This window comes from Taudactylus pleione, unplaced genomic scaffold (genome assembly GCF_031769625.1).
Source record: "Taudactylus pleione unplaced genomic scaffold, aTauple2 ptg001137l, whole genome shotgun sequence".
Lineage (NCBI taxonomy): Eukaryota > Metazoa > Chordata > Amphibia > Anura > Myobatrachidae > Taudactylus > Taudactylus pleione.
This window is the reverse complement of record NW_028285538.1, coordinates 6,758,754-6,776,119: the sequence shown is the minus strand read 5'-3', so window position 1 is coordinate 6,776,119 and position 17,366 is coordinate 6,758,754. Positions and strand designations below refer to the sequence as shown.

The 17,366-nt window shown below is 43.6% G+C and overlaps 1 protein-coding gene across 2 annotated transcripts in view; it reads right to left on the bottom strand.

The window, feature by feature from the left end:
* GALNT13 (polypeptide N-acetylgalactosaminyltransferase 13) overlaps window positions 1-17,366 on the bottom strand; it is a 531,019-nt gene that overhangs the window by 199,154 nt on the left and 314,499 nt on the right. For both annotated transcript variants that reach the window (XM_088462019.1, XM_088462018.1), the window contains exons 3-5: window positions 13,630-13,796; window positions 12,065-12,272; window positions 7,210-7,380 (exon numbers count right to left, since the gene is read on the bottom strand). In XM_088462019.1, the coding sequence (XP_088318145.1) occupies window positions 7,210-7,380; window positions 12,065-12,272; window positions 13,630-13,796 (546 nt within the window). The remainder of the gene's footprint in view (window positions 1-7,209; window positions 7,381-12,064; window positions 12,273-13,629; window positions 13,797-17,366) is intronic.

The following is a 17,366-nucleotide window of genomic DNA, read 5'->3' as shown; positions in this document are numbered from 1 at the left end:
ATTTCCAACCAGGTGAATCAGCTACTAGACAGGCATCAGGAGAATTTCACAAAGGGCAGGGCATCCGGGCATTAACCCAATGCTATTCTGACATCCACGGGGTGAGAGGTTACTAGTACTTACAGTACATTGGTTAAAGTGGGCCAGTATAATTTCAAACTATAATTTTTTTATAGACTTCTACACCTATAACAGCAGAGGGCGCACACTGACAAATACCTGCAAACTCAACAATATAAAATTAGTCTATTATTATAACTGTATAAATGGTACGGCAGCAATAAAGTGTCCCAGTTTCAGAGGAAGATTAAAGCTTTTTTTTCAAAATCAGGACAGAAATGTATTCTAAATTCTGGATGGGATGAATTGCCCAACTATTTCCAATTCTTTAAAACTATGCTGTCATATATAAAATAATATGATTTTTGTTATATTTTTTGTTCAAACTGCATATATTTGCAGCAAGCATGAAGTTTATTAAGAGTTCAATCAGTTTATTTACTCACTAATAGCTATAGGGGATTGTTAGGAAACCTGGGACATAGCAAATACTGTGCTAATGCCCATAGCAGCTGTTTAGAAACTTTGGATGATTGGTTTTCTTTTCTGTCTGATAGGAACTAGTGATGCTTAGTAGTATCTTTATTGGGTAATGAGAGACAACATATACTGTATATATATATATAGATAGATAGATAGATAGATAGATAGATAGATAGATAGATAGATATAAAACAGTGTAATACAATGCTGCGACCCTGCTCTCCAAACAATGTAGCAGGGTGGATGTAAGGGAACCGGGGGTACAAAGTTTCCACAGTAGGGTATAGAACTGAACAATGATGACCTCCGTATATATATATAGATAGATAGATAGATAGATAGATAGATAGATATATATATATATATAAAACAGTGTAATACAATGCTGCGACCCTGCTCTCCAAACAATGTAGCAGGGTGGATGTAAGGGAACTGGGGGTACAAAGTTTCCACAGTAGGGTATAGAACTGAACAATGATGACCTCCGGTGTGAGGTTTGAACAGTTCCTGTTATATAAGAAAAGTCACAGAATTTTTACAGAGCTGCTGGGCATCTGTGTGCCTTATCACATCTGTGTATGTGCTGTGGTTGATATAGTCTCCAGGTGGGCAATCGCTACACTATAGGGTAGTGTGTTGTTGAAACAGTACCTTTTCGGTGCGCAGTATCTGCTGTGTCTATGCATTCTACTTGGTCATGTGGTGCTGCTTGGGCTGCAAGTTGTGCGGTGGTGGACACCCGTGTCGATGATCAGGTGTGTTAGTGCCATTTGGTGCAGAACTTTGGAGGGCTCACTTCTCGGCGGTGATGCTGCTGGCGGTTCTCTTTGTGGGGACCACCGTCAGGGCTTCGATCCAGTGGGAGTGTCCACTGTTCGGGTGGTGCCAGCCACGGCTGTCTCTGGTGAAGGACTTACCGTGGGGCACACACCTCTTACTTGGGCTCTGCTTTGCTGTTTGCACACACTGTCTGGTGTCTTCCGGGTCTCGGTTAGGTGATGCGGTCGTGGTCACGTGTCCCAGCACTCTGGATGGTCGGGATGTCAGCGGCTGTAGCGGCACTCACACAGGTGTGAATGTGGTGTAGCAATAGTGCTTCCCAACGCGTTCCGGCTGTGGATGGCCTTCCTCTGGGGATATAAGTTAAAACTTTGGCCATCCACGGCTCAAATGTTTTGGGAAGCACTATTGCTACACCACACTCACACCTGTGCTCTGCACCAGATGGCACTAACACACCTGATCAGCGACACCGCCATCCACCACCACACAACTTGCAGCCCAAGCAGCACCACAGGACCAGGTAGAGCGCACAGACACAGCAGATAAGTGGGATGTCGCTTGCTGTGCATCGATAAGGTACTGCTTCAACAACACACTACCCCATAGGGTAGCGACTGCTTTTGCCCACCTGGAGACTATATCAACCACGGCACATACACAGATGTGATAAGGCACACAGTTGCCCAGCAGCTCTGTTACATTGTTTGGAGAGCAGGGTCGCAGCATTGTATTACCCGAACAGTGGACACTCCCACCGGATCGAAGCCCTGACGGTGGTCCCCACAAGGAGAACCTCTAGCAGCATCACCACCGAGAAGTGAGCCCTCCAAAGTTCTGCACCAAATGGCACTAACACACCTGATCATCGACACGGGTGTCCACCACCGCACAACTTGCAGCCCAAGCAGCACCACCACATGACCAAGTAGAATGCATAGATACAGCAGATACTGCGCACCGAAAAGGTACTGTTTCAACAACACACTACCCTATAGTGTAGCGATTGCCCACCTGGAGACTATATCAACCACAGCACATACACAGATGTGATAAGGCACACAGATGCCCAGCAGCTCTGTAAAAATTCTGTGACTTTTCTTATATAACAGGAACTGTTCAAACCTCACACCGGAGGTCATCATTGTTCAATTCTATACCCTACTGTGGAAACTTTGTACCCCCAGTTCCCTTACATCCACCCTGCTACATTGTTTGGAGAGCAGGGTCGCAGCATTGTATTACACTGTTATATATATATATATATATATATATATATATATACACACAGTATATGTTGTCTCTCATTACCCAATAAAGATACTACTAAGCATCACTAGTTTTTATCAGATTGTTGAGCACATCCACACATGCCACACATAGGGGCTGAGCGCAGTAGACTTGCTTTACTATTATCCTACTAGGTCAGGGTGACCTCACTACCTGCTGCACACCCCACCACACAACCAGCGTCCAGTGCGCAGGGTACCCCTATTTTTGTTTTCTGAGTCATAGTAGGGAAATTGCAGTTAAAATCTGGTTTCTCTGGGTTACAGGATTTCATAACTTTCCCCCAGTGTATATAGGACCTGATTTACTACGGATCGCTATTGCGTTTGCACCTGCGATTACTCACATAGATGTACTGCGAAAATATGCTAATGAGTGCAATCGCAAAGCCAGCACAGAGACTCCCACACATCTGTAATACCTTGCAGTCCTGCGTATACATCAGTAACATTCCCTCACGCAGAATTACAGCAGGTCTTCTACTTAGAAATTGCTAACCTCGTCGCGCGCAGTGAGTTCTCAAGCTGCATTTGCCGTTGCAGTGGATAATTTATGCAAGCCCATGGAACAGCGTTCAAATGGACAGGCATGCCTGCGTTTCTCCAACCACTCCCCCGTCACCACCCCCAAACGCTGACTACCTGTCAATCACTCTGTGATGGCTTACCGTGCACTGCATGATGGCAGTATGATTGCCGTGTAGCCGTCACGCATGTGCACTGCGATGCAAAAGCATGCGCAGTACTCAACAATCGGCCAACTGCGTGCGCTGTTGCAGTTGCAATCCATAATGAATCGTGCCCATAGTAAATGAGGCACACGGCAGTGTCCTGGCTCATGCAACAACTAGGGAAAGCTGTACAAATGTTATGCAAAATTAAACTTAAACCATGATCTTGAGCTCCAGCTTTTCAAAAATAAGATAGAGATTTGGAGCTAAAAGCAGCAGTAATCCACATGATAATATGAAAGCATCACATGCAAACGTGCAGACTTCCAGAGGCACATGCAGTTCAGAGGTAGTGTGTCCAACCATAGAGGTAATTACTAGTAAACCCCTCACTCTCATATTTTTTAATGCCCAGAGCAGTAACATACTCCTACCCTGGGGTTGTCAGGGAGAAACACAAGATTTGTTGGGGGTGGTTTCTATATATCTATACTTATAATAAAGTTGTAATGGTTGTGTTTGTACTTAGAAAGTTTTTTGCAGAAATGTTCTCCTTGTGTATGAACAATACAGACCAAAAAAAAATTCAGAAAAACTAGGGGATGAATTTGCAATAAAGAAAAATACAGACGCTTGACACTTGGCGTGTGCAGTTTGCAGGCTCCTCAAACCATAAAATGACTATGATTTTAATTTTGTGGGGACAAATATACATTTAGGGACCTTCTTATGAACTATGGAGACAAAACATTTTTTTATTGGAATTTACACAGGCTCCTCAAGTCCAAAATAACTATATATAATTATATATAATATGTACAATATACTGTATACATATATTGCACACAACGAATGCAAAGGGTTATATATGTATGCATATATAAATAAATATATATATATATATATATATATATATCAAGATCTATTTTGCAGGAAAATCCAACTATATATATTAAGCACTAATCAGGCAGCTTATCTTGACTCATGAAGTTGCAGTATACATGTCAGTCCAGTAGATGGTGCGCCAAGACAAATACAGTACTGCATATCATGGAGTCACTGCTCATGTTAATTGTAACCTTTCAGTGTTACTGTAGGTTAAGTGGCTTGCTCACTAGTTAGTAGCCCCAACCCTCTTTTTGTGTTAATCCCTGAAGGAAAAACTGCAAATATTGTTTACAAAGACATACTGTGATCAATGTCTATAATATAAAAGCAGCTGCGAGGCCTCGGAAATCTGCATCTACAGATTAAGACCCTGGCCTCATCCCTCCTGGAAAACGGGGGCGACAAGCACCCATTTCCAGGAACGGTGGCCAGCCATGCCCTTCCATTCCACCACTCTGCGAGGGAGATCGCATCAGAGATGTACGCTAACCGTACAGCTCTGAATCAGGCCCTTAACGCGATCATAAACTTTGCACCAGGATCCTTTATATACGATCTACAGCTCTTCTCAGTAGTAAAATCCTGGGATCCCACAGGTAAATTGATCTGTCAAAGCAAAGCAAAGAGGGAGTGCTTCGTAGTGCATGAAAGTTTTATTACAAAGCAGAGGTTTTCCATACTTCAAAAAATCAGCCATCAGGCTATGCTCGTACCAAATATACACATTTAAAATGCATATCACCACATCCACACTGTCAAACTCCAGTAAAGAACACTGATTCCTCTGTTTCTTAGCATCCCTGTAGCCTCAGAGTACCCACAGCTACCGCCAGAGATGGTCCACAATAGCGGCGGCTTGCTAAGAAGCCACCTGGATGGTCCCTGTTCATAGCAGCGTCTTCAATGTCTCAGCGTCACCAAGCCACACCCAACACGTTTCATCAAAAAACTTAGGGCCTGATTCAGACCGGCTCACGAGCGCATAGCGTTCGCAAGCGTGTCTATGACCGGCCAGCGTACGCGAGCCCCGGAGCGAGTGAGAACTTCACTCGCTCTGGGGATCGCTACAAAACGGGGCGGCTGTCGATGTTGATTGACAGCTCACCCCGTGTTGTAGGCGGGGAGGGGGGGTTGCTGGACAAACGGAGGCGTTCTCGAAGAAACGCCTGCCATTTGTGGGCGGCCCTACTGACATCATTCGTGATGTCAGTAGTGAACTTCCTCTATTAGAGCAGGAAGTTCACTCGGGTTTGCGGGAGCTGAGACCCTACCACAAGGGTCTCGTCGCAAACCTGATGGTCGCGAGCCAGGCCGCTCACAAAAGCTGTGGGTGGTCACCCACAGCTATGCGAGCAGCCTGGAGGTGGATTTTTTTTTTTAAATCCGCCCTGATTCAGAGTGAGCGCTTGCAAATAGCGAGCGCCTCTGAATCAGGCCCTTAGTCAGAGGGATCTGCTGCTATCATGGACTATCTCTGGCAGGAGCCACGGGTAACCGGAGGCTGCTGGGATGCAAAGGAGTGGAGGAGTCAGTGTTCATCACTGGATCTTGACAGTGTGGATGTGGGGATATGCATTTTAAGTGTAAAAAATAATTGCTGATAGATAGATAGATAGATAGATAGATAGATAGATATGAGATAGAAAGATAGATAGATAGATAGATAGATAGATAGATAGATAGATAGATAGATAGATAGATAGATAGAATCAGACCCCATGACCCTTTGTCCTTATAAAGAGGCTGGTCCAGAGTTGGGACTTAGGAGTAAAGCTAAAGAAAACAAAGGTAACTTTGCACATTGCCAAAACCATGATGCAATGCAGGTGGGAACGTGCAGAATGCAGAGAGATTTAGATTAGGGGGGAGAGTGTCCTAGCTATAATCTAAATTGCAGTATACAGATGTGATCACATCATACTTGCCTACTTTTGAAAATCCATATCAGGAAGACTGTGAAAGCAGCACCTATGAGCGCGGAGGTAAAGTGGGCGTGTACTGATACATCTGAGGGGCGTGTCATAAAAGTGACTTACATCCAAATGTAAATGAGCCCCAAAGCAGTCAGTAAGATCTATTTGTTGATGAAAACACACTGATACTTTTCAGAAAATACATGTAGCCATAGGGATCATTGTGCCCTATAACCAATGCAGGGAAATGATACTAATCATCCCATTTGATTGTATATATCTCTGGGGTTTTTTTATACAACAGCTTAATAATGGGGGTGATGTGTAATCAGGGAGATTGCTAGCCTCTTCAGGGAATCGGGGATTGCTACTATTTCAGGGAGACTCCCTGACAATCAGGGAGAGTTGGCAAGAATGGATCACATACACCTATCCTCAAATTGCATCCCATGAAACATGGAACAAAGCTTTAACATGCGTCTTTTTTGCTTAATAATCTACTAAATTTGGGTCTTTTTCACACTGCTGTACAATCTGAGAAAAAAGGCAAGAGACTGCCACAATTGTGAGAAAAGTGTAAATGCTAAGTCCCCAGAACACTACAAGTCTGTTTGTATGCGACCACCAGGGGTTAAAGTGGTCGGAACTGCGTTCCGCCACTTCTATTTGTAGACGAAACCAGTTCCACCTCCTCTGGCCCACCTCAGCCTGATTCCTCAGGGAGGCTCCATTTGCCAAGCGCCTGCTGAGATTTTGTTACCAGCGTGCGCCCGGCTACTTCCCCACAGTGCCAGCGGCAGCCAGAGGTTGGAGTTCACTCCTGAGCTCTGGCTTCCGGTTCCCGCAGTGTGCACTGTGGTTCCGAGGAGCAGCCTGTCGAAAGGCCGTGGACACGGCACTACTACAGGGGGCATTACTATTGGGGGCACTACTACAGGGGGCATTACTATTGGGGGCACTACTACAGTAGTTTTTTACAGTAAGGGTATGTACAGGGGGGGGCTCAAATCTGCAATAATAGGTGCATCCTGCTTTTCTGGCTGCTAGCATACATATTATTAATATTATTATTAATAATGATCTGTGCACAAGGAGCCATGTGTATGTAAAGAGCACTCTGTTTACCTTACTGGCAATGTTCTGTCTCCTTTTCTTCTGTCCATTTCTCTCTGGGGAACAGGATACCAGCGGAAATTCAATTTCCAATTAAATCCACCATAAGTCATGTCTGAACCAGCCATGTACTCAAATGTGTCATCGCTTATTACATCGATTATTGGACAAACAACCGTTTTTCTGGAGACAGCAATATGAAAGAGAATGACATAAATCAGTATTACCTCCACACGTACATTATTTCATAGCACGTTCTGTACACTTGAATTCTAATATACAGCTGTAATTATGCCTTTATTTGTGGTCTTTTTATAACCTGCAGCCAGACTGTCATGCAGTCATGACCCCATAATATTAATCCTGAATTTACGATATATACGTATATCTTCAACAATGTGCTGTATAACACACACAAGCACACACACACACATGGCCTTGACACATTGACACAGTTTGTATAATATGTTGCTTATTTAATACAAGTTTTCTCTACGATTGGAGTGCCGCCTGTTCCTTTACTTTGGGGCTTGCATAGCCCCTAATACCCTGCTTATATCTTAGTTTGGGAAGGCACCCACAAAACTTTTTACCTAAAAACATTGAGTGCCAGACTATGAACTATCTATATATATATATATATATATATATATATATATATATATAGATAGATAGATAGATAGATAGATAGATAGATATGCACACGTCTTCAAAAACACACATTTACACATCTATACACACTTTATACACACACAAACCTGCATATCTCAGTATACACATCTACAGACACACATCTATTTACACATCTAGGGACACAATTTATCTACACACACAAGCACACACATTCCTACCTCCCTGCTTCTTTGTAACGGGAATTGGGACACTGGTGCGTGCGCACTGAAAGCTTGCGTGTCCAAAAAGGAGTGTGACCTCGTGACAGGGGGCGTGGCCTTAAGGAAATGCCATCTCCATGAGCCACACCCCCTGTTTTCTTCAGGCTGGGGTCATGCAAGTGCTCCGGGAGCTGCTGGACATGCCCCTAGTCCCTATCTCCTGTGGATAGGTGCTTTATGCATACACACAGCATCTATTCACTTCAGCGTGTGAGAAGGGTCCTCTCAGACCCCCACAGGACAATACGGCCTGCGGGTGGGTTAGCAGGAAATAGTGGGACTGTCCCACCAAGATCAGGATGGTTGGGTGATATGCTCTTTCTCTCAGTAAACATTACTTTCAGATACCATCCATCATCTCTGTAACATGTACACAGAAAACATGTTTTGTTTGCAGAAATATTGCAGTATATGTCACATGCATTAATGTCATGTACCAGACATGAGGAGAACTTCTGCAGTTAAGTTCCTGGAACATTTTCCATGTCTGAAAAGTTTTATTTTTGTAAAATCTGCAAATAATGGGGCTGATTATGAGCAATAAAACAAGCAACTTTGTATCTAGAACAAACCATGTTGCAATGCTAGGGGTGCAAATACATTTATTGTGTTCTGCATGCAGGGCAAATACTGTACTTGCTGCTTTTGTACTGTATATGGCCCACAAATGCAGAACTGCTTTATTATTACAGTACACTACAATTTAGATCTCAGTTTAAAGTTTTATTAATTGTATAATTGTAATTTATTTCCTTGAATGTGAAAGTGGCCTCTGTGTAGGGCGCACACACAGAACCCTTTACTGCAGATTTCATTAACATTAATGCATTATTATTCATTGGGGATGGGTACGGGATGCTGGTGGTCAAAATCCTGACAATGGCATCCCCACAGGGTTAGGATACCGACACCTGTCGGTAGGTAGTCTTCCTAACCCTCCCCCTCTCCCTACCCCAACCCTCCCTCCCCATTGCCTAAACCTAACCTCCCCCTCCCCGCACCCTAAACCTAAACCCCCTAGTGCCTAATCCTAACCCTCCCCCTAGTGCCTAACTCTAACCCTCCCCCTAGTGCCTAACCCTAACGCTAACACTCCCCCTAGTGCATAACCTTAACACTAACCCTCCCCCTAGTGCCTAACACTAACACTCCCCCTAGTGCCTAACACTAACACTCCCCCTAGTGCCTAACCATAACACTAACCCTCCCTCTAGTGCCTAACCCTAACACTAACACTCCCCCTAGTGCCTAACCCTCCTCCTAGTGCCTAACCCTAACACTAACCCTCCCCCTAGTGCCTAACACTAACACTCCCCCTAGTGCCTAACCCTAACCCTCCCCCTAGTGCCTAACCCTAACACTCCCCCTAGTGCCTAACCCTAACACTCCCCCTAGTGCCTAACCCTAACACTAACACTCCCCCTAGTGCCTAACACTAACACTCCCCCCAACCCTGCTCTTAGTTTTCATTATGGCGGCGGTCAGGATGCCGGCACCGGGATTCTGACAGGTGTCCAGATTAAGGCGCCAGTATTCTAATCCCCTATGCCGGGATACTGTACATATCCCATTAATTGTGTTTTAACCATAATATCCCCAAACATTTTGTCTTCAAATATGATGTAGAAGTGGATACTCTGAAGATCACAGAGATTGAAAAAATATCTGTATCTTTAAGGTGGGTGGTAATAAGTTACAATGCCTACGCATAAGGGAAGCACTTTGGATGTTTCGTTTGGGCATGTTATAATGTTATTCTGTGAGAAAGCCATGTCACGTGGACACATATTTACACATTGTGAAATCTAGCCGGGAACAATCAGAATTGCACATCTTAAAAGATTTCTGTACTATTTGATTTAACTAATTGCTATAGAATTATATTATTATTCAGCAGGCAGTTGTGACTTCCACACCAGTTGGAGGTATCCCACAGGTTACTTGAAGAGTGTCTGGCTGGTATCTAATACCCCTTTCATGCCGCAGCTAAAACCTGGGTTATTGCCGGGTTAAAACGGGTTGCAGCTAGGAGTGAAAGGGGCCAGTGTTGGATTCCTGGGTCTAGTGACCCGAAAATTCAACCCGGGTAGCTTGCAGGGTTTAACACAGGAACGACCCGTTTAACCCTGCAATGTAAAAGGGTAACCTGGGTCTCGTTCAGCATGGGAAGATCCAGATTTTCTGGTGCTTGGAGTTGATGTAACATGGGTGCAGTGTTAACGGTGCTGACCTGGGAATAATCGGGGTCAGCACCACAGTGCAGTGTTAAAGGGGTCTGTCTCGGGTCTGACCCAGTTTGGAACCATATGCTCCAAATCCCGTGTCAGACCCGGGACTAATGATGGATTGTCGCAATGCTGTGATCCACAGATGGCAGGTGGAAGGATCTGTGAAATCTTACATGTTGGATTTTACAGATTTTCTGACCTCACTCAAAATATGATCGTGATTTGCAAATCGGTGAAATATAACATGTGCAATTTCACCCGTCCTCCGACGGAACGTGGAACATCGATGGCCACTGGTTGGCATTTCTGACCGACGGATGAGCGTTTTCGATCCGAACGCAGGATCAGTCGTTAGGTGTATGGGGGCCTTTAGCTGAAATAGCTACCAGTGTTCTTTATGGCGATCTGCATCCATTTCAAGTTGGGAACATTCACATGAATGTAACTATTACAATTAAGACTCAAGGTGAGAAATGTTTGATCAGTTGAATTTATTTTATTAGGAGACTATTGGATTTCAAAAGTTAGCTCCCTTTTTACACATAGGCCAAGGAAGATTTTAAATGCTGTTAACAGCAAGACTGTCTGATAACAATTGTTACCGAGAAGTAGATGCATGTCTAAATTGGTACAGAGTGATTAATCATTAAAACTGACATTTTTATTGAATGAAACGCAATTAACCTTTTCAATTAAATATATTACAGGTTTTGTATAGAACTTTTTCATTTGATATCACTTGTATTACTTTGGGCACCAGATGGCAGCGTTACTTTAATATATTTTACTACGATCAGGCTAATATCCCCTGTTGTTTTTCCAATATATGGTTTTAGATGTATTAGTGTATTTTTATTTTGTAACAATCTACATTCTAAGGGGTGTGGTGATCAGCTTTGAATTTTCCAATCCTGTATTTATGATACAGGATTGGAATGAATGAAAATGGACTGTTTTTCTAGTTTTGTATTTATTATTTTATTTTAATGTAAAACTGGGTAAATGCATATAATTGAAGAATTGTTTTTTTCAAGCTACAAATTTTAACTTAAATTCATGATTAAAGAACATATTAAATAGTGCATGCCAGAGTGCTGATTGTATTTTTTTTATTATTTCATTAATATTTGGGGGATGGGGGTTAGAAATCTATTCATATATTGAATAATCAGCTTTAATTTTTTTATTTTTTGCTTCAGCTGTATTATAGCTTATTAATTTCTTTCTTTGGCTACTTATACAACAATGAATATTATCAGTGCTAGTAACAATGCAACATTTACTGTCTGCAGTAAAAATGGTTAATGACATGATTGTAAAAAAAAATTAATAAGTGACCATGTAGCATTTATTCATTCTCAGTCACCCGTTGACACTCCATGGTTACACGGGTCATTCCCATGTTCAACCCTGCTTGCTACCCGGGTTGGATTGCCAGGCCTCGACCCAGGAATCCAACCCTGGCCAATTTTACCCTGAGCCGCTTCCCGGGTCAACATGGCAATAACCCGGGATTATTTGGCCAGTTAAAAGGGGTATAAGTAGGCAAGTCTAGACCGATGTCAAAATATGACAAATTTTAAATTTCAGAGTACTTCAGGAGTTATTAAACTCAAAAATAATTTTAGATAGGGAACAACATTTTTGACAGGAGAAACATCTCCACAAAAGTTATATCAGCTATCATCAGTTTAGAAGATGGTGCAGTGTAACAATTAATAAATACTGTCAGAGTACGGTACACACCGGTCTTCTTTTATTCTTGCCAGCAGAGGCTCCAACCAGCCAGCTGTACATTCACAATGAGCATCTAGAAATGTTATCACTTGACCCCTTGAAACATTTGCCCCTCTAAGGCGTGCCCGAATCAGTCCAGATCTCTGTTCCATCCTCAAAATTTTTACTGGAACTTCCAAATGTCTAACATAGTTTTCTAATGGTGTTTTTAGGAAATCTAAGAAAGTCAAAGGCAGAAACAATAAAAAGAAATTGAAAATCAGAATGAAATAATATTTTTTTTCACAAAAAAAATACAATGCATTTTAATTGTAACTATTTCTTAATACAAATATATGCTATAGACTGTAGATGCAGAGAGAACATTTCTGCTATCAAGCACCACAAATATCAAAACACATGCTGCGTGGCTTTATTTTAAGTAAATTGGGCAAAAACTTAATCTTTCAGTAAAATCATGACCTATCTCTGTGTAAATATCTATTTTATTCTTAAATCAAGCAAAACACTGTATGGTGCTTTTGCTTGATGTTGACATTAAAAAAAAAACGTATACATATATTTACTCTAAATATCGGTCTCTTTCTCATTCAATTACAGTTCTTATTCATTTAAATGGGGTTGTATGCTACAAGTACAACGTGGCCATAATTAAAGTCTCGTTTTTTCAAGGCTGTCTATAGCTCTAACTAAAAGGCAGAATGCCACCAAATTTAGAAGGTATCCTCTTCAAAGCATGGGGAAATGGGTTACATGTAAAAAAAAAAAAAATCTCAGCTGTACAAGATAAAATGCAACAAAGGAATTTCACATTTTAATTTTTCCTCTTTGAAAAAACTGAAAAACACACAAAGCTGCACACTTTAGATTCATGCAATTTTTTTTCTCTTAAGTGCGGTGCACACGTTTTTTATTTTTTAATTAAAATTTCAGCTCAGTTCAGTTTTTTTCTCAGTTTTTACAAAGAGGAAAAATAAAAATGTAACTGTAATTTTAGGTTTGGTGGTATTCTGCCTATTAGAGCTACAGACAGCTCTAACTAGGGAAACTTTAATTTAGGGCATGTTGTAGAACACCCACTGAAATTAATTATCCATTGAAATGAGTGGATATTGTAAATTAATATAGCTTCAGAGTATTGTTTCTTTTTTACCCCCATTATATAAAATTGGACCCTGATATAATTGATGTCATCACGCACGTTTGGAAAACATGCACTGTTGGTGGATTGAGAAACACTCATTTAAAGGATATACATGGTAATGAGGGGTCTTATGAATGCTTCACCAGTGTCTATGGGAACACCTTTAATTGGATTTTCATGTATACATTTTTGTTTTTAAAATGTTCACAATTTCTTAAGTACCAAACATATTATTTGTGTAAAATTTTTCATGAAGAATCACGAAGCAGAGAAAGTACCTGCAGTGTTCCACAACTTTGACCAGGACAATAGACCGAGCTGTGGTTCACTAAGGCTGAGTCGCTAACTGCAGAAATGCAAGATTTTACTTCTTGCGTAGTTCCCCTTCAGATATACAGGAAAGAAAGCAATCAGAAACTATACACTGTACCTCTTTCACTGGCATCATCAACCAAAATGATTTCCGATAAGAGATGGTGAGGAGAGCGGTTGATGACGCTGTGGACGGTCCGTAATAGTGTGCTCCAGGCTTCATTGTGAAACACTATTACTATACTTGTGTTCGGAAGTTCATCTGGATAAACCTTAGTCTTACATCTGCCAAAAACAAACATATCAAGAAAGATGTTAACAGTAGTCGGCAACTCATGTATTGCATGTTCATAGTACAGGGTTCTGCAATGTGAGTGCAATAGTACTCCTACAGCTATAGAGAAATAAACTCAGGACCCCGAGGACCTACCAGTATCCTGATCACCTTATCCTATAGTTTAATGATCAACTACTTCTCCCACACATCTGAAAGGATTCTCCTACGTCTTCCCTGTCACCTTCTGCTTTCTCATCACATCTCTCCTCCTCTATTCTAGTTGCACTAATTCTAGTAGAAACCTGTCAAAATCGCCGGTTAGGTTTTTTTTTTTTTTTAAATGAATAAACTCATAGTAACTAGGGGTGAGCGGGTTCGGTTCTACTCGGTTCCGTTCGGTCGCTCACCCCTAATAGTAACTAATGTAAACTTTATTTGATTGACAAAACATTTTACAAATTTATTTAAAGACTTCAGTAAAGACAATATTTTGAGTCCATCCATCCGTGGCAGGCAATCCAGGTGCATCTTCGTGAGTGATCTTTACTGCAACAGAATCCTTTGATCTTGCTCGAGATAGGGCAACGTAGAACATACCATGTGAGAAGACTGGTTCAGGCAGGTATATTCTGACTGTGGCAAGTGCCTGTTCTTGACTCTTATTCATTGTCATAGTAAAGGACAATATGATCGGAAATTGAAACCGTTTGATCGTAAAAGGGAAATTGCTGTCGCTTGGAGTCAGCGGAATGCGTGGCAAGGTGTGCAAAGACCCCTTATGTTCTCCACACAAAATTTCCACAGAAATTGTATTTTGGAAGAGCGGCTTTAGGATCATACGTGTGCCATTGACTAAACCACTCTGCGTGTACAGGTTCCTGATTAGCATCACGACTGCACCATTTTTCAGTCATAGAATGTGAGGCAAAGTACACTCATCTCAATCATGTGCAAAAATTCAACTGGATACCACAATCTGTCACACTAATCTTCAGTCACAACTGTGTTGGGACTGTGGAAAATGCGATCTTCACCTGGAAGTTATTCAATGATCTTGTTGATCTCATAACAGTGGAAATTCTTTGGGCAAAGGATTGCTCTATCTTTCAGTTCGTATTCAGACAGGGTTTGAATGTCAGTGCCATATATTGTTTCAATAATGTCCCCCTTGCATAACATTTCATTTGGTATTTGAATGAAAGGTGAATCTGGAACATTGGCATGGCCAGAACCAACCGCAGATAGAAATTATGTGAATGCAACCTTGTTACGTTTTTTAAGCATGTTCTGTGTCAGGAGATACTTTTCAAAGTGTTTTGGTTCAATGTCTCACTGATGTTCGAAGGCCCTGTTCAAATTGGGGATTTCAAGGTTTGTCATCAATGCCTCCATTTCTGTTGGCTGCCTAGAGGTTGATGGCTGAGGGCTGGATAGGCTGCACCTCTTGATTTGGTTGTAAATGTTGTTGGAATGAGACTCACGTTGCGAATATTCTTCATTCTCTCTTGTCTGAGACATATAGTTGCGACCCATTGATCGCTCACGCCTTCCTAGTAAGGCTCTTACGTTTTCTTTTTTTTTCTTTTGCTGTGGGGGAGACATTCTGTTACGGGTAAGAAATGTGTATGTATGTCAGTGAGACAGGGATGTGCCACTGTCAGTGAGGCAGGGATGTGCCACTGTCAGTGAGACAGGGATGTGCCACTGTCAGTGAGTCAGGGATGTGCCGCTGTCAGTGAGATAAGGATGTGCCACTGATAGTGAGACAGGGATGTGCTGCTGATAGTGAGACAGGGATGTGCCGCTGTCAGTGAGGCAGGGATGTGCTGCTGTCAGTGAGGCAGGGATGTACCGCTGTCAGTGAGGCAGGGATGTGCCGCTGATAGTGAGACAGGGATGTGCCGCTGTCAGTGAGGCAGGGATGTGCCGCGTCAGTGAGGCAGGGGTGTGCCTCTGTCAGTGAGGCAGGGATGTGCCGCTGTCCTGTCAGTGAGGCAGGGATGTGCCGCTGTCATTGAGGCAGGGATGTGCCGCTGTCATTGAGGCAGGGATGTGCACCTGATAGTGAGACAGGATGTGCCACTGTCAGTGAGGCAGGGATGTGCCGCTGTCAGTGAGGCAGGGATGTGCCGCTGTCAGTGAGGCAGGGATGTACCGCTGTCAGTGAGGCAGGGATGTGCCGCTGATAGTGAGACAGAGATGTGCCGCTGTCAGAGAGACAGGGATGTGCCGCTGTCAGTGAGACAGGGATGTACCACTGTCAGTGAGACAGGGATGTGCCGCTGTCAGTGAGGCAGGGATGTGCCGCTGTCAGTGAGACAGGGATGTGCCGCTATCAGTGAGGCAGGGATGTGCCGCTGTCAGTGAGGCAGGGATGTGCCGCTGTCAGTGAGACAGGGATGTACCTCTGTCAGTGAGACAGGGATGTGCCGCTGTCAGTGAGGCAGGGATGTGCCGCTGTCAGTGAGACAGGGATGTGCCGCTGTCAGTGAGGCAGGGATGTGCCGCTGTCAGTGAGACAGGGATGTGCCGCTGTCAGTGAGACAGGGATGTGCCGCTGTCAGTGAGGCAGGGATGTGTCGAGATGTGCCGCTGTCAGTGAGGCAGGGATGTGCCGCTGTCAGTGAAGCAGGGATGTACCGCTGTCAGTGAGACAGAGATGTGCCGCTGTCAGTGAGGCAGGGATGTGCCGCTGTCTGTGAGGCAGGGATGTGCCGCTGTCAGTGAGACAGGGATGTGCCGTTGTCAGTGAGGCAGGGATGTGCCGCTGTCAGTGAAGCAGGGATGTGCCGCTGTCAGTGAGACAGGGATGTGTCGCTGTCAGTGAGGCAGGGATGTGCCACTGTCAGTGAGACAGGGATGTACCGCTGTCAGTGAACAGGGATGTGCCGCTGTCAGTGAGACAAGGATGTGCCGCTGTCAGTGAGGCAGGGATGTGTTGCTGTCAGTGAGCCAGGGATGTGCCGCTGTCAGTGAGGCAGGGATGTGCCGCTGTCAGTGAGACAGGGATGTGCCGCTGTCAGTGAGGCTGGGATGTGCTGGTGTCAGTGAGCCAGGGATGTGCTGCTGTCAGTGAGACAGGGATGTGCTGCTGTCAGTGAGCCAGGGATATGCTGCTGTCAGTGAGGCAGGGATGTGCCACTGTCAATGAGGCAGGGATGTGCCGCTGTCAGTGAGGCAGGGATGTGCTGCTGTCAGTGAGCCAGGGATGTGCTGCTGTCAGTGAGGCAGGGATGTGCCACTGTCAGTGAGGCAGGGATGTGCCCCTGATAGTGAGACAGGGATGTGCTGCTGTCAGTGAGACAGGGATGTGCTACTTTCCTGTGAGTAGTGTCTGTATGAGTGATGCTGTTGTTTACAGTTGGATTTATTTACAGAATGTCATGTGACAGTTGGAAGTAGTTCAGATGAGCGGCTATGCGGGGAAGTGTGCGGCCATTGGGAAATAATGCAGAGTCATGTTATCTAGTGTGTCCAATCATGCTAGTGGGAATGCTGTCTTTATAACACACTACTTTACATGGGAATTGTGCCGCACTGCCACACCCAAAACCGTTGCCCCATCTCATTTTTCTCTT